The sequence below is a fragment of the Xyrauchen texanus genome, chromosome 17 (assembly GCF_025860055.1).
Source record: "Xyrauchen texanus isolate HMW12.3.18 chromosome 17, RBS_HiC_50CHRs, whole genome shotgun sequence".
Classification (NCBI taxonomy): domain Eukaryota; kingdom Metazoa; phylum Chordata; class Actinopteri; order Cypriniformes; family Catostomidae; genus Xyrauchen; species Xyrauchen texanus.
In genome coordinates, this window is record NC_068292.1 from 21,176,059 (window position 1) to 21,198,245 (window position 22,187).

Here is a 22,187-nt window from a genome sequence, read left to right on the forward strand (position 1 = left end):
TACATGGGAATCCGGAGATGCTATTTGTCTTAATTTACAATTATTCTCTTTGAGAAGAGAGACAAAAATAGTTCTATCTCTCCTGTCAGAGTTGCTTAAAAAAACACTGGTCACTGTATGAAAACAGCACGTGGGATAAATGGAGTGATCAGGGTGGTGGGTGTGTTCCAGAGATGCAAAGTGATGTCTCTCGCTCTGTAATCCAAAGAGTAATCTAGTGGTCTGATGCTCAGATTAATTTTATATGGCTGAGTGAGGGATGAGAGGGAAGAGCGCAGGCGTGGGTGGGTTGGTTAGAGAGGGATAGGAAAAGAGATAAATGCCTAAAAAAGAGAGAATGAGTTGAAAGAGAGTGAGGTGGTCAGCATGCTACAAGCATTACTACTTGTTGTCTCTGCATACAATGCTGAATATGAGAAAGTATTTTAACATTGAAAAATGACACACTTCAGTTTTAAAGTTATGTTCCAGGTTTAAGACAAATTTAGCTCAATCTGTAACATTTGTGGCATAATGTCTCTCGTTTATAAAAAACGGTATGGTTCGGTTACGGTAAGGCGCTTACAACAGATGTGAATGTGGTCAGTGCATAAACATTTAAAATATACACTGTTTCAAAAGTTTAGCCAAAAGAAGCAAACATTATTTATGTTAACGTGATTTAAGTGTGATAACCCTGTACTACATGATTATAGTGAGATAAAACTGCTTACTAACCTTATCTGTGCAAAGTTATATCCAATTTTATAACTTTGTCACCAAATCGGCTTAACACTGTAAATCCTGTAAGTTATTTATCACACTAAAATCATGTAGTACAGAGATTTTATCACACTTAATGGAAAGTTCCGGATTCAGTACAAGTTAAGATCAATTGACAGTATTTGTGACATAATAGTAGCTCAGTGGTTGAGGCTCTGGGTTATTGACCGAAAGGTCGGGGGTTCAAGCCCCAGCACCGTCAAGATACCACTGTTGGGCCCTTGAGCAAGGCCCTTGACCCAATCTGCTCCAGGGGCGCTGTTTCATGGCTGACTCTGCACTCTGACCCCAGCTTAGTTGGGATATGCGAAAACAACTGCATTTCATTGGCTCTGTACCTGTACTCTGCACAATGACAATAAAGTTGAATCCTAAATAAAGCAGAATCCTAAATTTACAATGGAAGTGAATGGGGACACATTTTGGTGGGTTTTAAGGCAGAAATTTGAAGCTTATAATTTTATAAAAGTACTTACATGAATTCTTGTTATTTGAGCTTTAAAGTTGTTTTAATTGTCATTGATACAGTCATTTTAGGGCTTGCTGATATTACATCATCATGGTAACCAAGTTGCAATTGGCCATAACTTTGCACAGAAAATGCAAGCGATTTTAGCACAATAAAATCGTGTTTACACATTTCCTTTATGTCTTGTGGCTAAACCTTTGAAACAGTGAGTATTTTAAAGTAAAAAATTGGCCACATTCACTTCCATTGTAAGTGCCTCACTGTAACTAAGATTTATTTCAAAACATTTATTGGTGGTAATCAACATAAGGGTGCAAATTGGCTTTGCTAGAATTAAAAAAAGCACAATATTTACCCCCTTTTCCACCAAAGTAAATGTTTGCATTTTCAGTGAATTTGATTGAGAGTGAAATTTGTACGTCAGAGTGTTCAAAGAAAGCTGTGTTTCTTTATTTGAGTGATTGGTGCAATATACCTCACGGTGTGCGATCCGGCCAACAGATATCAACACCTAATTACTCTGCAAGGCAGCGAGGTGTGGCATGCTGTGTGTGTGTGTTTGTTTGTTTGTTTATGTGTGTGTGTGTGTGTGTGTGTGTGTGTGTGTGTGTGTGTGTGTGTGTGTGTGTCCGTCGCTCACTTTTTCTTAATGTGGATCCCCATATGGTATGCTTGTAACTTAATGTGCTAGTCTTATGCATATGTACAGCTGGCCAAAACCATTGCACCATCTGCTGCCAACATATTTTAGCATAAGTTTTTTTTTTTTTTTTTTGCAAATTAATTTGGACTATATGTGTTTGTTTTTGATTCTTTGCTCTCTCCCCTTCATAATAATCAGTCTTGGGCAAAAAAAACCAATTATTTTTAGTTTTTTTGTTTTTATCACAGATTGTTCATGTGGATCTCACACCCTTTCCTGCTTTTGTCATTTTTCATTCTCAGCCAATAAACACAAGCCATGGATCGAGACGGAATACCAGGGGATTGTCATGGAGAACGACAACACTGTCCTCCTCAACCCACCTCTGTTTGCCCTGGATAAAGATGCTCCCCTTCACTATGCTGGTAAAGATGATGATAATTACTGAATATTTAAAAAATTAAAGTACTATTTAAGTGATCTGCAAAAAAATAAAAGGCAAAAAGTGGATTCAAAAAATGTTGCTTTTTTGGTTGGATTACCTAAAATATACACTTTCACTTCCTGTATACATTCACATAATTCTAATCCAAAATCTATGTTGAATTAAAAAGGCTTATGTTCATGTTATTTGCCAACTACTCAAATATGACCTCTTCTGCTACTACTGTGAAAACTTGTTAAGATTAAAGACACATGTAACAAATCCCTTAGCTCCTAGGGAATGAGTAAGCGGGAGACAGCGATTCTAACACAGGAAGAACACTTTTTTTTTTTTTTTTTTTAACAAAATAGATCACTTAGCAACTATAACGAAAATAGATAGAATAGTTTCAGCTTTCCTACAAATTTAAGGGGCAAACAAAACACAGCTACTGTTGCACCGCAACTGGCACACACAGACAACTTGTCAGCTGGGCTCTCTCTCTCTCTCTCTCTGTCCTCCACTGTCCCCTCTTCTTAAATGCCCCTTTCACTCCTCACTGAAACACAAGACAGGTAAGCACAGGTGGAAATCATTCACCACTCATCTCCCTCGGCCTCACTCTTCACAGACGTCACTCGGCCACGCCCAAATCGCCATGTACCCTCATTGCCCGTCACTTACTCACCCCCCCCATTTCTAATGAGGAAATCCGCCACAGCCATCTGCACTCCCGTCCTGTGGAGGGAGATACCAATGGGTGATCTGCACGTTGGCATCCTTCATGCGATTTAACCACTGGAGTGGGCCGTGGTCTGAACAGAGAGTGAAAGCACGCCCCAACAGATAGTACCGGAGGGTGCAGACCTCCCACTTGATGGCCAAACACTCCTTTTCAATCGTGCTCTACCTAGTCTCCCTCAGTGAGAGTTTGCAACTAATGTACAGGATTGAGCGCTCCTCCCCCTCCACCATCTGGACATTACCGCTCCCACCCCCCATCCAATGCATCTGTCTGCAACACAAAAGGGAGAGAGATGTCAGGGGAATGCAAAAGTGGTCTGCCACAGAGTGCAGCCTTCACTTGCAGGAAAGCCTGTTGGCATGGCTCCGTCCACTGGACCGGGTCTGGCACTCCCTTTTTAGTGAGATCAGTCAGCAGGCTGGTGACGTCTGAATAATTGGGTACAAACCTATGATAATAGCCAGCCAGCCCCAGGAAATGTCTCAACCCCCTTTTTTGATCTTGGGCCTCGGACAAGCCACAATGGCTGCTGTCTTATCGATTTCGGGATGCACTTGTCCGTTACCAAAGTGGAAGCCCAGATACCGTAATTCCACCCACCCAATTGCACTCTTCTTCGGGTTTGCCTTGAGTCCCACTCATCTCAATGACCTCAAGACAGCCCTCAGATGCTGCAGGTGCCACTGCCAATCATTACTCTAAATAATGATATCATCCAGATAGGCAGTGGCTTAAGCAGCGTGCGGTCTGAGGATTGCGTACCACTACCCCTGGGGTCATTTCAATATGGTGCTCTACGAGATTCGTACGACCGGGAAGAGGCGAGAACACGTCTGAGAATTCTCTTTGCAACCTCTGCAAATTGTGACGTTGAGAGGGGGTCTCCGCAAGTGACCGGGGTAACTCGACCGGTGGCTTTTAAGTTCACCTCCAGTCCGAACTCCTCCTCTTCTGGAACCACCATCTCCAAAGTCACGGGGACCGCCTCTCTCCACGGTTTTAGGAGATTGAGGTGATAAATCTGATGTGTACCACCTCTATCCATTCATATAACCTTATGATCGACTTCCCCAACTTGCCGTGTGACCTCAAAGGGTCCTTGCCACTTGGCGAGTAATTTAGAGTTTAATGTGAGGAGCAATTCTAAGACTTTATCTCCCAGTGTAAATTCCCGAAGTCAAGTACCCCTACTATAAAACCGGCTTTGACGTTCTTGAGCCTGGAGCAAATTCTCCTGTGTTAATTGTCCCAGTGGGTGGAGTTTTGCTCTCAGGTGAAGAATGTATTGAATTTCATTTTTGCTGTTTGAAGGTCCCTCCTTCCATTTGTCCCGTAGGATTTAGGATGCTAGTACAATAATTCAAATGTGGAGAACTCTATGGATGCTTGCGGTACCTCTCGAACTACAAATAATAGGGGCTTGAGCCACTTGTCCCAATTCCGAGCATCTTCGTGCACAAACTTACAAATCCTATTCTTCAGTGTCTGATTAAACAGTTCGACCAAGTAGTCCATTTGGGGGTAGTAAATGCAGGAGCTTCAAGTAGCTAGTTTAGTAATATGGTAAGTAATTTAATATTATATTTACACAAATTACACGGATAAAAGCTGAGCTAACATTCATAGAGCCGTGTCATGTGTAACAGCACTTTCTGAACACGGACAAGTGTTACATTTTAGGAGAGCACTCAACAATACATTTCTAATAATTTCACACATAAATCTGGTCATTTATTTTAAATTAGGATTTTATACAAAAGAGGTTTTTTCACTGCAGACTGTCCTTCTGTAACACTATCTTCTCTCTCTCTGTTCAAGGGGAAATATGTGGGTTTAGGGTTCATAATGGACCAGGTGTTTCTGGATCTGCACAGTTTGAGGCAGTGGTGTTTGACCGCTCCACTGGAGAAGGTCTTGTTCGGTCTAAGGAGCCTCTGGACTGTGAAAGTCAGAAGGAGCACAGCTTCACTATCCAGGCTTATGACTGCGGTGAGGGTCCTGATGGCGCCAACAGCAAGAAATCCCACAAGTAAGAGAAACAATAGTTTCTTTCTCACCATCTACATATGACATACCTGCTCAGCACTCCCCTCTTCAAAAAAATGTAAAGCATTTCAATGCCCAATGTTCCATGCTGTGCAAACTTGACTTTCTAAACTTGAATAATTAAACTTTTAGGTGTAATAGTAAAAAAAAAAGTTGTTATCTGGATTTCAAGGTTTTGCTAATTTATGCAACACATTTTGTGGTTTTCTGTATGTTTATATTTTCCTTTCTAAATTGTACTCTTAACACCCTTTCTTCACAGAGCCACAGTGCACGTTCGTGTAAATGATGTGAATGAGTTCTCTCCAGTCTTCGTGGAGCATCGGTACGAGGCGTCGGTGCCTGAGGGTCGTCTGTTTGATCGAATTGTGAGGGTGGAAGCAGTGGATGCAGACTGCTCCCCTCAATACAGCCAGATCTGCTTCTATGACATCATTACGCCCAACGTCCCTTTCACCATTGACAATGATGGTGAGACCTTGAACTCCTTACTGGAAAAATAAGATTAGTTTAACGATTGAAGTGTGTATGAAAATAATTTCTCCAATGCCAGCTTAAAGGAATTTTCCAGGTTCAATACAAGTTAAGCTCAATCGATGTCATTTGTGGTATAATGTTGATTGCCACAAAAATTATTTTTGACTCATTCCTCCTGTTCTTTAAAAAAGCAAATAGCTTGGTTCCAGTGAGGCACTTACAATGGAAGTGAATGTGGCCAATTTTTGAATGTTAAAATGCTCACTTTTTAAAAAGTATAACCACAAAGCATAAAGCATATGTGTAAAAGTGTAAAAATTATTTGTGTGTGAAAATCATTTCATAAATCAACTTTTTCTGTGTAAAGATAAAGCCAATTTTTCAGCTTTGTTACCATGATGATGTAATGCCAACAAACCCTAAATTGACTGTAAATATTATGATTTAAACAACATTACAGTTCAAATAATACATGAGTTTTAACAGAAGAATTAATGTGAGTGCTTTTATAAAATTATAAGCTTCAAATTTCTGTGTTTAAACCCTCCAAATGTCAGCCAGATTCACTTTCACATTCAAGTGCCTCACTGTAACCTCGCAATGAATTTGTGGCAGGTCTGTGTGTCCGACCAATGAAAGAGGGAGAGTTCAGGAAACCTGTTTGAAAACATTAATTATTTTTGCAATTGTGTTTGGTGATGCTATTGCCGCAGAAATTACACACTTCCATCAAAACTTGCAATCTACACTATATGTGGCAATATTTTACATTGTTGTACAAAAATAATATAATCTTTTCTAAACCATTAAGTGAGGATAAGGATGATAAATCCTAGCATTGATAAAACCCAGAACTAGGGTTCACCATAGTATTTCTGCATAACGTTGCATCCATTCTCACAAAGCATAGGCCTTTACTGTTTAAATCATTGTTTATCTAAAAAAACAAAACAAAAACAGAGGTGACATATATTCAGCAGGTTTTTTGGGCAACTTTCTGAACAGCCCAGTCACTGCAGTGAGGTTGAGGAAAACTCACCCCTCCTGAGCCATACAGTGGAGATTGGAGCACCCATTGACCGACAAAGGAAGAGACAATCAATAGCCGACATTTTGTAACATGATGAATGTTGATTAAAAAAGGAGCTGACTAGTAGAAACAGGAAACAAGGGAGAAAGAGACAGGGAGTGAGTAATAAAGGTCCTCTTTTTGCCATGACTTTGCAGATTTTTATGCTATAGTATGAGTGGTTTGGTTTGGTAATTTGGGTCAGGCCGAACCAGACACCACTCTGTGAATATCCTTTTATTTATTGTGCCACTCTTCAATGTCTTTCTAACGCTCATTCCACTCTTGGCTTTCATCCTCTCCCTCTGCCTTGTTTCACTGCTTTGTTTGTTGTCTTTCTCTCATTGTGAGGTATTTTTAATGGTTTGCTTTTTCAGACCAACACTGACAGTGTCCCTGGCAGTATTCAGCCAGTTCTATTACAATACAATATGGTTTACATGTTGCTTTTATATCTTCGAAAGTTCTCTTTGAAATTTCTGGAGGAATTAATCTTTCTCTTTCTCTTTCTGTTTCTCTCTCTCTCTCTCTCTCTCTCTCTCTTTCTCTCTTCTCTCTCACACACACACACACACACACACACACACAAACTCAGGGAACATAAAGAATACTGAGCCACTGGACTCCAAACACCAGCGTGTCCACAGTTTCTGGGTGACAGCCTTTGACTGTGGGAAGAATCGAGCTCAGGCTGATGCTCAGGTCATAGTCACCGTCAAACCTTCCTGCAAGCCAGGCTGGATTGGTAATTACTCAGGCTTATTTATTTAGACAGCATATATCATTATTATTTGCATGTTATAAAAAATATATTTTTTTATACTTAACTGTGTCCGTTCAATACATTTCTCATTACATTGTACGTTTCAATTACATTGTTTATATTTAACAACTATTTATTACTTTTTCTTTTTTTGTTTCATTAATTTCCCCCCACCACCCATACATTATTAAGCAAATAATGTAAATAAGTACATGCATATATACATGAGTTAACCCATATATACACATACATATATCTCACAATTTGATTTCAAATAAGTAATGCATAAGCACATACAAACTCTCTAAATATAAATAAATAAAAAGATTTAAAGAGAGAGTTCACCCCAAAATGGAAATTCAGCCATTGTTTACTCACCCCGGTGTTGTTATAACCCCATATGATTTTCTTTCTTTTTATTAACACAAAGGGAGAAATTGTGAAACATTTTTGTGCTAAATGATGTCATACAATGGCAGTTTATGGTGACCACCTCTTCAAGATTCAAAAGGATGCAAAAAGTAGTGCAGTAAAAACAAGCAATTGAGGCTGGGCATAGAAATGCCTTTATTCTGCAACTACAAACTCGGACATATTAAGTAAGTTTGGTTTGTGTGCATATGTGTTGTGTTCTGTTGTTTCTATTGCTGTGGTGGACCTGTTTCTTTTTTATTTTATCCACTTTTCTCCCCAATTTGGAATGCCCAATTCCCAATGTGCTCTAAGTCCTCGTGGTGGCATAGTGACTCAATCTTGGTGGCGTAGGATGAATCTCAGTTTCCTCCGTGTCTGAAACTGTCAATCCGTGCATCTTATCACGTGGCTTGTTGCACGTTACCGCAGAGACCTAGTGCATGTGCAGCCTTCACGCTATTCTCCGTGGCATCCACAAACAACTCACAATGAGCCCCACCGAGAGCGAGAACCATAATATAGCAACCACGAGGAGGTTACCCCATGTGACTCTACCCTCCCTAACAACCGGCCAAATTGGTTGCTTTGGAGACCTGGCTGGAGTCACTCAGCACGTCCTGGATTCAAACTCCTGACTCCAGGGGTGGTAGTCAGCATCAATACTCGCTGAGCTACCCAGGCCCCCCTAAGTGGACCTGTTTTTAGTCACTTGAAAGCCCCATTTCGCCAGTGGGCTGCGTGAATTTTTTCTCTCATGCAGTCTCATGAACACACAGATGACAGCAACGGTCGGTCAACAGTTTCCCTAAATAATACATTCGATTTTGGTTTGTTTCTCACCAAACCTTATTGGATGCTTTCTTAACAAAAATGAGTCTCATGGAATAAGTTATTAGACTTCTAAATTCACCATGTGAATGAAGATCACCATACTTAAACTGCCATTGTATGATATCACTGAGCCCAATATTTTTTCACAATTTCTCCCTTTGTGTTAAGAAAAAGAAAGAAAGTCATAATATGGGGTTACAACAACAAAGGGGTGAGTAAACAATGACTGAATTAAATTTTAAGGTAAACTAACCTTTTAAGGTAAAGAAGTTCCACTCAATTTAGTGTCGGTAATGTAAATTTTATAAATGGAAAGTCATTCATTATATATGTGTGTTTGAATTACAGGATGGTCAAAGCGTATTGAATATACTCCTGGCTCCGGCAGTATCCCTCTCTTCCCAAACCTCCACTTGGAAACGTGTGAGGAAACCGTTTGGAACATTCAGGCTACTGTTGAGCTTCAGACAGGTCATATTGGGAAGGGCTGCGACAGGGATAGCTACTCTGATCGATCTGTACGCAGGCTCTGTGGTATGTTTGTGAGCCACTCAAATTTCTGATCTGTGAAAATGTTTCATGTTTCTAAAAGGATAGTTAACCCAAAAATGTATGTTACCTCATGGTATTCAAAATGCGTCTTCTGCAGAACACAAATGATGATTTTTAGAAGAATATCTCTGCTCACTAGATCCTAGAAGAATATCTCTGCTCACTTGACTGTTGTTCAATCCATGTCTTCTGAAGAGATCAAATCAATTTAGGGTGTGAAACAGTTCAAAATATAACTATAACTTTTTCACTATAAATCTTGATTTCAAGCTCGATTACACTACATAGTGCCATCTATCGCTCTGCACATGTATTAAACAAGCACTAGGAAATGTAATCGGGCTTGAACTCATGATGGTGCCTATAGTGACTAAAAGGATTGTACAGTGAAAAAGGAGTTACATTTTGGTCTGTTCTCACCCAAAACTGATTGGATCACTTCAGAAGACCACAGGAGTCATATGGAGTACTGTAATGCTGCCTTTTATATGCTTTTTGGAGCTTCAAAGTTTTTTCCACCCTCACTTGCATTGTATGGACCTACAGGGCTGAAATATTCTTCCAAAAACATATTTATTTGTGTTCTGCTGGTGATCTGGGATGGCATGAGGGTGATTAAATGACAAGAGAATTTTCATATTTGTGTGAATTTCCTTGAAATAATTTTAGGTCTAACTGTGATGATGGGATCAGATCCTCATTCATGAGGATTAGCAGTGATTAGGGGAAAATGCAGTCTATTGCAAACTGTTGCAGTCTCTATTGACCAACTGTTCATTTCATTTAAAGCATATAGGAAAATGTTTGATTGGCACATAGTTTTGTCCCAAATCACTCCGTTCTCCACAGATAAGCCACTGAATGCATATCCTCTCAAATGAGCATGCACTTACTGTATGTGCATAATTCTCAAAGCTCATCTTAACTCAAACATTGTTTTCAAAACAGTTCTGTTTTCGGAAAAAATTTCAATGAAGCCCATATAAATATAATGCATTGTAAAGGCTTTATAAATGCATTGATCATAATGTCTCATAATACACCTTATACAGTTATAACTTCTCATAAATAATTATAACTACAGATATAATACATTATAACTTCTGCAGATAAAATTGGATGTTCCTGGTGACATTATGCATAAAGCTCTAAGGTATAACTATGAATTGGTAAGTATTATAATGCATTATAATTGTGGTAACAATTATTTATGAGAAGTTAAAACATATTATAAGGTGTATTATGAGACATTACTAATGCATTACGACTTTACAATGCATTATATATATGGGCTTCATTGAAAGTGTTACCCTGTTTTCTTGGTCTTTTTTAAGGTGCAGTGAGAGGTGAAGTTGACCTTCTCCCACCACCATCTCCTGCAACCAATTGGACCGCTGCACTGCCAACTCTGCCATCCTCTGATTCATCCCTGGTCTTCTCCTTCAATGGCTCAACCCATGTTGCTGTAGTACCTGATTCCATTGCTGCAACAGTATCTGGCGACCACTTCACCCTGCAGCTGTGGATGCGAAGGGGAGGGGCTAACATGCAGCCACCAGCCAATCAGGCGAGAGGAACCCATAAAGAGGAGGAGACTATTGTCTGCAGCACTGTAAAGAATGGTCAGTCAGAAGTTTAATACTGATATCAGGATGTGATATCACAATATGTCTTCTAATTTATCATGATAAATATGAATGTTTTAGATTGATTTTGAGGATTCTACATTATATTTTATCCATTGAAAAATTGCTGTGCTAACCATAGCTACGTGACCAAGATGCACTCAGAAGTTCTTCACACCAGCGTGTATTTGGCATTCTAATATTTACTGACACTAGCTTGCATATCATAAAATATTATATAACTAAAAGTTATTTTGACATGTCAAATTTTGTTGGATATACTTTAGGGATCATTTTACTGACTTGAATCTTTGAGTCTCATTCAGCAAAATGAGCGAATCTTTATTCAAGTCATTTAGTTAATTTGTGCAGAATTAAATTAAAATGTTACATTTTCAATAGCCAAATCCCCCCAACACATCGCAAATTTTGATTGTTGTCCCAATAAGGAAAAATGGATAATGCAGCAAAGGACAAATGTGTGAAACAGAAATTATTAGTTCACCTCTGGATTTAATCTTCTTGCCTGAGCCGTTCATTCTTTTGTCACGTGACAGTCGTATGTGCATAGCATATACAGCCTTCACTTGACAAAAGAATGAACGACTCGACCAGATGACTCGAGAGGTGAACTAATCATTTCTGTTTCCTGTGTGAGCAATGTATAGCAGTGTATATGGCTGTCACGTGACAAAAGACCGAATGACTCGGACCAAAAGAGTTGAAAGGTGAACTAATCATTTCGGTTTCCTGTTCAGCGCCTATGCGTTTTTCACTTAGGTTGCGCAATGCACACGTGCGGCCAAGACAAAATTAATGAATCACTCTCTAAGACTACTCGTTCTTCTGAGTCACATAAACGATTTGTTCACAATGAACGAATCGTTCATGAACGACCCATCACTAATTTACTTGATTCTATTATGTTACGTCTATAAACCGACTGAATCAAGTTCAACCAAAGAGTTATTTTTTTAGTGTGTTTTGTTCTGTGTCCCTTGACAGTGTCTGATTTTAAGTGAACTGATTTGTGTTGGTCTAATTTCTAGATGACTCGTACTCCCACTACTCTTTATCGGTACATGGCTGTCGTCTCTCTCTCTTCTATTGGCCAGATGTGTCTGCCGCAAGGCCTGTCAAATTCCTTTGGAAACTGGAGCAGGTAAACTACATGTGATTGATTAATTTAATTTTATTCATTCTGAAGAAAATCTGGTTTGAAGTATGTTGGCCAACTAATGTGGTCTGGAAGCTGATTTGACCATATATGGAGGTACTTCCTGTTTAAATTTAAATTGATTTCAAAATGAATGCCCAAATTTCTTACTACCAATGCAGAATATTCAGGACCAATTGATTGTTGTGAAGTGGTGACTCAATCTGACTTTTTTTTTAAAACCATGACCAATTAAAACAACCTCTGTTTTATCAGAATTTAACTGCAGAAAATTAGATGCCATTCAATTTTTTTATATCTGCTGTACATGTCACGTTCCTGTGTTGTCTGCCCCGTGTTTTCTGTTTCACTCAGCACGTCACATTCCATGTCACGTTCCTTGTGGTCCGGTCCGTGTTTTCACCAGTCATTGTCTAGAAAACTACACTTCCGAACTCTCCTTGCCCTCACCACCTGCCAGCACTCACTCATTGTTTTCACCTGCGTATCGTTTAGTTCCATCACCTCTGTGTATATAACCCTGTTTATTTCTCCATTCCCCTGTCGGTCTTTAATGTTTGTGGATGCTTGTTTCCGTGCTCTCCGTCATTGTTTCTCCTACCCGTTAAACCCTTCTAATGTCTTTCGTGTTGTTTTTGTAGTTTTGCTTTATTTTTCCCCATCGCGGGTATTTCCTTTGTTCTTGTAGTGTTTGTTTCCTTTTGTTTTATTTCAAATAAAGAACCGCTGCACCTAGATCCTTGCTCCTTGTCTGCCTTCACCTACATGCGTGACAGTACACTTATGAAGAAGATTTGAACTAGACAGATCATTGGGATTCAACAAGTATAACTGTAGGTCATCTGCATAGCAATGATAATGTATGTTGTATTTTTAAATCACAGTACCAAGAGGTATCATATATAAAGAAAACAATATTGGCCCTTACAGGGATCCTTGTGGAACACCAAATGTTATTGTTGAAGAGGAGGACATCTCATCTCCAATAAATACTTGTAGTGAGAATCACCCAGGAACAACTGAAATTATCTGGGCCTCACACAATACACCAAATTACGTGGTGATTTTTGATCACACTTCTCTTAAGGTGTATGCGTGTGTGATTATTAATGTCAGATGGACATCAGTTTCACTTTAATAGTAAAAGAATGATCCAAATGGACCAGTCAAAAAAATAAATTGGAGGGAGTTGGTTATCTGAATAATCTGAAGGATTTGCGAGATTCCCTAACTCTTTAGAGCTCATCTGTATCATCAACAAAAGGAACACAGATGTAATAAATTAGTTTTATTTACAAAAAGATAAACAAGAATGACTAACAAAAACTACAAAATGGTACTAATATGCCAAAAGGTAAAATAATTGAATAGGTAAATAATGTGCATAGGATGGAAAGATGCAAGCGGCTGAATTGGATGTAGCAATAGAAAGTATGTCTATTATCTTATTAAAGATAAATTGCTGTTTCTCTGTTAATAAATAAGGTGAAAACCTTATTCCTAAGTAACAAATGACACAAATATTATTTGCAAGACATTTCATACACAGGTTATGTAATCTAAAGAACATTAGAAAATCATAAACTGATAGTATACACAAATGCCATGGTCTCTGGAAAGAGGTTTATTAGTGATATTTACGTTCTCCTTGAGATCGATGAGTTTGCTTATGGCGACGTCTTCCACTGTGGCTCAGATTCACGTTACAGCTGGGAAGGAGCTGGATTCCACTTCAACAGCCTTGGACACAAAGGAGCTGAGGAATGCTGATCTTCTGGAAACACCGAGAGGGTTCATGCAATCTGGAACACACAGATAAACAGACCTTATGTCAGTGCAAGTTTCTTTATCTGGAACACGCATATGCCTGAAACTTGAAAAGAAGCTAAACTTTGTTTTTGTAGTTATCTCCCTGATATAGGGATTCTGAGCTTGGGGTTACAATATTCTCTTGTAGTGAGACTTGGTGCTTGGTCGATCTTCTACTGTCTCTTGGAAGGAGACTAAGAACATTGGATGATCTATTATCCTCTCTCTCATGGAGTGAGACCAGAATGGAGATGATATCGAAGTATTTGCTGTTAGCGACCCTATGGATGGGGACTCAGGACTTTGGAATGTTACTGTTATTTTCTTAACATAAAAATGTTTATTATTCTGTTATTGCTCCCAAACTCAAACAGCCGGGTACTTAGAACAAAGGTGTGGTCATCCGGACGATAGTTTTATACCTTCATGATGAGGAGGAGATTTCAGTTTGGCGCTTCTAGTTTCAAGGTTATGATTGGCTGGTGACATCGGAGGGGGACACACAGTGTGGCTCATCCTCCCTTCTCTGTGTGGCACATTTGCATATTTTAAAGTACATAGTTAGAACAATGTCTTTAAAGTTTCATCCATGCATTGTTCCTTTTCCAAACCTCTTCAAAAATACTCTTGGCATCAGCTGCATCCCGTGCAATTTAAGTCTAGGCCTTCACTGCGATTCATGCCATTAAGAAAACACAGTTTCACAATGAATAAGATACTGTATGCCCATCATACATTACGTGGCAGTCAACTAATAATACCAATTGACATTTTAAAAACACATCCACGCAAGAAAACCAGAAACAAGGAGGTCTAATACCAAGAAAAATCTCTCTACTAATACTTGTTATTTAAATTTTGCTTGCAATACATTTTGTTTTGTCAGGGTACACAGTTACTTTTCTTTTGATCTGACACTGAACGCTCTAGCAGCCTAATTTACACTTAGAAAACTCCAGATGTTGCTATAACAATGCAAAAAGCACTTACCAATTTGCTTGAAGTGAAAATGAGTCCTCCTTTCTTGTTTAATTAATCAATCGCATGATCATGCAGAACATCTTAGGTTTTTAAATCCATAAGGATCTCTTTCTCAGTGGCAATAACAGCAGTGATGACAGCCGACTCCTCAACAAGATCTCGCATTCTTCACTTTCAAATTACGTACATCACTTAAAGCTAAGAAGCTAGAAGGCTGGACTGGGACATATCTTAAAGACTACACCCACAAGAACAAATAAATCAATCTGATTGGCTGATTAATCTAGACTTTAGATGCCTATTCACTGCAGTGTTTAGGGATTCTGTGGAAATTCTGAAGGCCTGACGGGGTGGAGCTCAGACTCATGCGATTTATGAAACAGTTGTCACTCTTTGCTTGTAAGCATCGAGGAATAAATTCTGATTGGATAAATGTTTTTGGGTTTTTTGCTATTCATTTGTAGATTAATTAGGAGTTGATAGCGATTGAAAATACAAGGCAAAAAGGTCAATGAGAATGAAAGGATTAAAAAATATTTATTTATTAAGCATTTTACCCCAGCAGAGAATGGCTTTGCTTTCCCTGAGAAATCGCCAATGCTTGGCATTTTTCTGAAGATATAGAGACCAAATATGATATTACACATGCATTAATTTATACCACTATAGATCAATTTATGTGAACTATTGTGCTAATTGAACAACTGCAATTTACATAAACAGTTCTGTGAATAAACAAGAAGTGAATGTGAGCAGTTGGTGTCCATTTTAAGAGTAAAAGTTTGTGTGTAAAGATTTGTCTTTGTGGCTTTTTTGTTGCAGAGTTTGCCACATGGTAAGTTAATGTTGCTGTAGGATATTTGGTACTGATGAATTTATAAAGGAACCGTTAACGTGCCTACATTCTCACACCATTATATGTAAGGATATTTGAAACGATATGAAAAGAGTGACAGAATGTGAAATAAATTATCAATACAGTGAAGATTAACTTTATGGAGTCTGTTGACAATGCCTTAAAACCATTTAACTGATTGGACTAAAGATGGCGGCGGGTATGGCTGCTGCATTGCAAGCTCTGACACAACACTGCAGTTTATTGTTTGTTTTGTTTACAGTTTTTAGTTTTTTTGTCTTGGATGTTGTCTGCCTTATTGTATATGACAGACAAACGCTTTTGGACATTGGTTTTGCAATCACGCACTGAAAACCGGACTTCAAATTCCTCAATGCCGACCCGCTGTTTACAAACACTCCAGCGGAGCTGCCCGGCCACGGAAACGCAGAAGGAAAAGGGGAAAAAGAGCCACCGTACTCATCAGAGTAAGACGTTGTGCAAATTGACCTTCGCTACCCAGTATACTACTGGCAAATATTCAGGCTTCTCCATGCACTGAGCGGACAGAGCGAAAGATAAAAACAGAGGTGGTGGTGTATGTTTTATGATCAACAAATCATGGTGTGATCAGAGGAATGTACATTTTATCAAGTCTTTCTGCTCTCCTGATCTGGAATATCTCATGCTTTTGTGTCAACCATACAGGCTACCGAGGGAATTCACAGCGGTCATTATCACAGCTGTGTACATCCCCTCACAAGCCGACACAGACCGGGCACTCAAGGAACTGTATGGGAGCATAAGTGAGCAGGAAACCGCGCACCCTGAGGCCGCGTTCATTGTTACTGGGGACTTTAACAAAGCCAACTTTAAAACAATCGCACCAAAATATCACCAACACATAAGCTTCAACACACGAGGGGACCAGGTTTTGGACCATTGCTATTCTCCTTTCCGGTAAGGTTACAAATCCCTCCCCCGCCCAACATTTGGCAAGTCAGACCACTCTTCCTTTCAGCTTCTGCCCGCTTACAGGCAGAAACTGAAACAGGAAGCACCCACCCTCAGAACTATCCAGTGCTGGTCGGACCAATCAGACTCTGCTTCAAGACTGTTTTGATCACGCAGACTGGGAGATGTTCCGGTCCGCCTCTGATGACGACATCGAAGTTTATACTGATAACGTAACGTGTTTCATCAGGAAGTGCATAGAGGACGTTGTTCCACCCAAAACAATACGGATCTACCTGAACCAGAAACCACGGGTTAACGGTGATGTTCGTGCGGCACTTAATGCGCTCCGCTTTTAATTCCGGGAAGCCAGTTAAACTAGCCAGTTATGCCCTCCGTAACTCTTATCAGAGCAGCCAAATGCCAGTACAGGCACAAAATTGAAGGACAGTTCAACACCACTGACTCTAGAAGTATGTGGCAGGGAATTAACATCATCACGGACTACAAAGCCAATAAAAACACCGCCGTGAACACCGCTGCCTCTCTCCTGGATGAGCTTTATACATTTTATGCTCGTTTCGAGGACAATAACACCGCCCTCGCGGAGAGAGCACTCGTGGCTGTTTGTAGACTACAGCTCAGCATTTAACACCATAGTGCCAACTCCAAGCTTGTTGTGAAACTCCGGGCTCTGGGCTTAAACAGCTGACTGTGCAGCTGGATCCTGGACTTCCTGTCAGGCAGACGTCAGGTGGTTAGAATGGGCAGCAACATCTCATCACTGACCCTCAACACTGCAGCCCCGCAGGGCTGTGTTCTCAGCCCACTCCTGTATTCCCTGTACACACATGACTGTGTGGCAACAAATAGCTCCAATGCCATCATTAAGTTTGTTGACGATACAATGGTGGTAGGTCTGATCACTGACAATGATGAAACAGCCTACAAAGAGGAGGTGCACACTCTGACACGCTGGTGTCATGAGCACAACCACTCCCTCAACGTCAGTAAAACCAAGGACCTTGTAGTGGGCTTCAGGAAGAAAGACCGAGAGCACAGCCCCATCACTATTAATGGAACACCGGTGGAGAGAGTCAGCAGCTTCAAGTTCCTCGGTGTCCACATTACCGAGGAACTCACATGGTCCGTCCACATTGAGGCCGTTTTGAAGAAGGCTCACCAGCGCCTCTTCTTTCTGAGATGGCTGAGGAAATTTGAAATGAACCACCACATCCTCACATGGTTCTACACCAGCACTGTAGAGAGCATCCTGACTGGCTGCTTCACCCCCTCATACGGCAATAGCACAGCCCACAACCACAAAGCCTTGCAAAAGGTGGTGCGAATTGCCAGACACATCATCGGAGATGAGCTTCCCTCCCTCCAGGACATATATAACAGGCTGTGTGTGAAAAAAGGATCATCAGAGACTCCAGCCACCCGTGTCATGTGCTGCTCTCACTGCTAGCATCAGGCAGGCGGTATCGCAGCATCAGGTCCCGCTCCAGCCGACTACATGACAGCTTCTTCCACCAAGCAATCAGACTTTTGAACACTTGATCTCTCACGATCGATAATCAGCACTGCACTTTATTAATCTTATATCTCACACTGGACTGTCATAATTATATTCTCCACAATACAACTACTGTATATATATTTTTTATATACTCTTTATTTTTATTTTTTTATTGTATGTGTATTCTATATTGTGTGTATTGTTTACTGTACATTGTATATTATTATTGTGTTGTGTAAGTATGTTGTTTATTGTAATTGGTATATGTCTCGTCACTGTCATGACTGCTATGCTGCTCGGAACTGCACACAAGACTTTCACCTACTGTTGCACTTGTGTACATGGTAGTGTGACAATAAAGTGATTTGATTTGATTTTGACCTTAGTTGAGTCAACATCGATTTGCTATCGAATTACCCAAAGTATTTTGCAAATACACCAGCACTTTGAGCACAATATTGGAGATGTACTTGCATGTAGTGGTGTTTCCTTTCGTTCTTTGTGTTGCTTGTTCTTGGCTCTTTTGGGTGAAAGTTCATTCCATCAATGTTTTGGACCTCTGTAAGATCGAAGAGTTATTGTCTGTATGTATTGTGAGGAGAGAAGAAAAGAGACTGAAGAGAGAGTGTTCTTCCTGTTTGGAAACATTTGAACTGAAATTGGCCTCATCCCCAAAGGCGTCCTGCGCCAATCAGAAGTGACTTTTCAAAGTCACATGGTCAAATGGTCTGTCTTTTCCAACAGTTGATTTATGGTTCTTTGTTTCAGATCTCCCACTCAAAAATAGTGCATATTTAATAATGTACTTTTATATCTTGAGAATGGTACAAGAGACATGATATTCGTTGTCATCAGCTTCCTCCATGTAACTATTTTTAAATTTGACATTCTTTCATTAATATTTGTATGTGTAGGTAACAAAACATGAAAAACTCCTGGTTACATTACATTTACATTTATGCATTTAGCAGATGCTTTTATCCAAAGCGACTTACAGTGCACTTATTGCAGGGACAATCCCCCCAGAGCAACCTGGAGTTAAGTGCCTTGCTCAAGGACACAATGGTGGTGGCTGTGGGGATCGAACCAGCAACCTTCTGATTACCATCTCAGCGCTTTATCCCACTATGCCACTGCCACTCCAAATCATGGTTATAAATCATACTGGTTATTTCCTTGGTTATATGGATAAAACATTACACACATTTTAATGAGGTACATCAGGCTATAATCATTCATTTGTCAGGTATACAAATTACCACATTTCAAAGCAATTGTCCGAAGTACCTAGCAAGCCTAGGTATTGTATAAATCGTGCATTGGGTAAATCCCAGATTCAAATAATGTTGTTTAAATTCTTCTGCATGTATAATCCAACACTGCTTTTAGAGGCCCTCAATAATTTTTTATGGTCTGTAGTCGAGCTCTAGACATTGGTCAACCCTTAGGATAGGGGGTTTATATGTTGCTAAGAAACCACTCATAGACCAATGAGATGTCTTTTTACTTTCTGAAGTATCTGGTAGTTGTCCGAGCAGCTTATCTGATGACTTAGCTTGGTATTTGTTTGTGTTGGTCTTGCCACAATCCAATCAAAAGGGAGCCTCTCTTCTTTGCTTTGACAGTTAGGGAGGGGCTCTGACATAAACTGGCTCCAGGAATGTCATCTGGTCTGATTGTTCACTGCATACTACAAATTTCCTATTCGACAAATAGGAAATAATCCAGTCAAAGCTGCCCCAGATATTCCCACCCATCTCTTCAATGTATCAATTAAAACTGAATGATCAACTGTTGCAAACACTGCAGTTAAATCAAATTTAAAATGGAGCACTCTCCAGCGTTCGCCGCCATCAATAAGGCCCTTTTCCACCTACAGTCAGGTTACTTTTCCCTTAGAAACTTTCTAGATGAGAACCCTTAAAGGGCACCTATTATGCAAAATAACATAAATGTGTGTTGGCAGTGTGTGTACGCAACCACCCTGTAATGATAAAAATCCATCCAGTCCTTTTTTTTTTAATCATAAGCACTGTCTCAGAACAAGCCGTTTGCAGATTCTGTACAAAGTGAGGTCACTTTGTACAGGCCCTGCCCATGACTGTTGACGGACACTGCCGTAATTGTACACCAATTAATAAGTGAACATTACACAACATGTTCAACATGTTTGTTTGTGTGTGTTGTTTCGATATAGTGCATAGTGAACATTGTAACAGTATTTTTGTGTGTTCTGAAAATTCAGAAGCTTCCTGGTTCATTCTCCCTCATCAGTGTCTGACTCATAGGGCTGAACACCACTATTTTTGCTGACAGTCATGTTGCTTATGATGTCTAGTTACCTGAAGCAGAGATGTCAAAACTCCGCCCTATTCTGGATATGGGGTGGGGAGCACCAGCTCATTTGCATTTAAAGACACACACAAAAACAGCTAGTTTTTATTCCCACCCAAAAATTGGCATTTTCAACATGTTATAATAAATTATCTGTAGGGTATTTTGACCTGAAACTTCACAGACACATTCTGGGGACACCAAAGATTTAAATTACAACTCGTGAATAGGGGCATAATAGGTGCCCTTTAAGAGGAACAGGACACCCATGGAGACTTTTTCCCTCTTGCATTCAAACTCACCAAAGTAACCCCAGTAGTGGCATCATCAAGTATTGGCAATTGTTCTTGTAACGTTGTTTGCATGAGCGATTCTATAGCAATAGTAACAACATTAGCAACACAGATAGAGGATGCCATGAACGGAGCTACACTTTTGTTAGGGCTGTTTTATATGAACTTTGGCTGCATCCAACAATGTAGGCAGCTGCCTTATCAGTTGATGGTTTAACTGACAGCATTTTTGAATGAATGGAACTCTTAAGAAAACTGGCCTCTGAACAATTAAAAAATCACCTTATTTCATCCTATACCAAAGGCAGCATTTTCCAGTTTTTGGATGCAGCCTGTGTCTTCAGGCTACAGTTTGAATTGGGCCAGTCAGGCTACAGTTTGAAAAAGTCATCCTTTTTGATAATTTGTTTGTTATATGTTATTTCTGTTAAGGGAATTGTAAAATTAGCACAATCATCTGAGTAGAAGGCTAGCAGCTAGTTTGTTTACAAATGGTGGCTGTGGACTCCTCTCTTTCTCAATGCTTTGCGTGTCACCGATTTTTGACTAAGCACAGGCCACAGCACCTCCCATAGTCCCACAGTCTCTATATGCCCCAAAAGTACCTGTCCTGGAGTAGGAGCTAAAAATGTCCCCTAATATCACTTTGAAGGACTATAGTTTCTCATGTGAGAAAACGTAAAAAAAAAAGTACCTAAAACAGGCTTTAGTACCTGCAGTGGGAAAGGGCCTATAAAAATTGTTCTGTAGCTAAGATGTCTTACTTTAAAACTTATAGTATACTTGCAAACTTAAACTTGCTGATCTTTGACCTCTGACAGGTGTGTGACAGTGAGTGGCATCACCTGTCGCTTAGTGTGCAGTTCCCCTCTGTCACTCTGTATGTGGATGGTGTGACATTTGATCCTGCCCTAATCCATGACAATGGAGCTATCCCCAACCCTGCACCACACCAACGACTGGTCATTGGAGCATGCTGGGGTAAGTTTTAAATCAGTTATATGTTGGAATAATAATAGGGAAAGGAATAGTTCCGATTCCAATTTCAATTGCACATAACGATTCCGATTATTAAGAATTCTATTAATAATTCTTATATTGGTCATAACTAAATAAAGTAATGAACAATATATTTTTGTTTACTTTATAATGTATATTTATGGATTCTTATCTCCTGAATATGTATCTTAACACATTGAAAACTAAATGTTTTCATGTCACCAATGAGTCTGTAATTAGCCTGATTGAAGTCTCACAAGCCTCAAGTTCACATAACTGATAACTTTAAGTTTAAGGCTGATTTGTGAGTATTTTTCACTGATTCATTAAAAAAGAACCAGCTCATAAGAGTCATTCTTTCACAAATCTTCTGCTAAAACCTGATTTCTTCTGCCGTGACGTTAATAGATACCATAGCAGAATTACCTCCACTTCCGAGGAAGCACGCAGAAATTCATGAAAT

General features: G+C 39.7%; 1 protein-coding gene across 2 annotated transcripts in view; it reads left to right on the forward strand.

Moving 5' to 3' along the window:
* The window catches only part of LOC127657449 (calsyntenin-3-like), a 40,524-nt gene that overhangs the window by 2,163 nt on the left and 16,174 nt on the right, over nt 1-22,187 (forward strand). For both annotated transcript variants that reach the window (XM_052146207.1, XM_052146208.1), the window contains exons 3-10: nt 2,177-2,299; nt 4,862-5,072; nt 5,352-5,560; nt 7,231-7,380; nt 8,992-9,177; nt 10,530-10,817; nt 11,870-11,982; nt 21,547-21,706. In XM_052146207.1, coding sequence (XP_052002167.1) covers nt 2,177-2,299; nt 4,862-5,072; nt 5,352-5,560; nt 7,231-7,380; nt 8,992-9,177; nt 10,530-10,817; nt 11,870-11,982; nt 21,547-21,706 — 1,440 coding nt within the window. The remainder of the gene's footprint in view (nt 1-2,176; nt 2,300-4,861; nt 5,073-5,351; nt 5,561-7,230; nt 7,381-8,991; nt 9,178-10,529; nt 10,818-11,869; nt 11,983-21,546; nt 21,707-22,187) is intronic.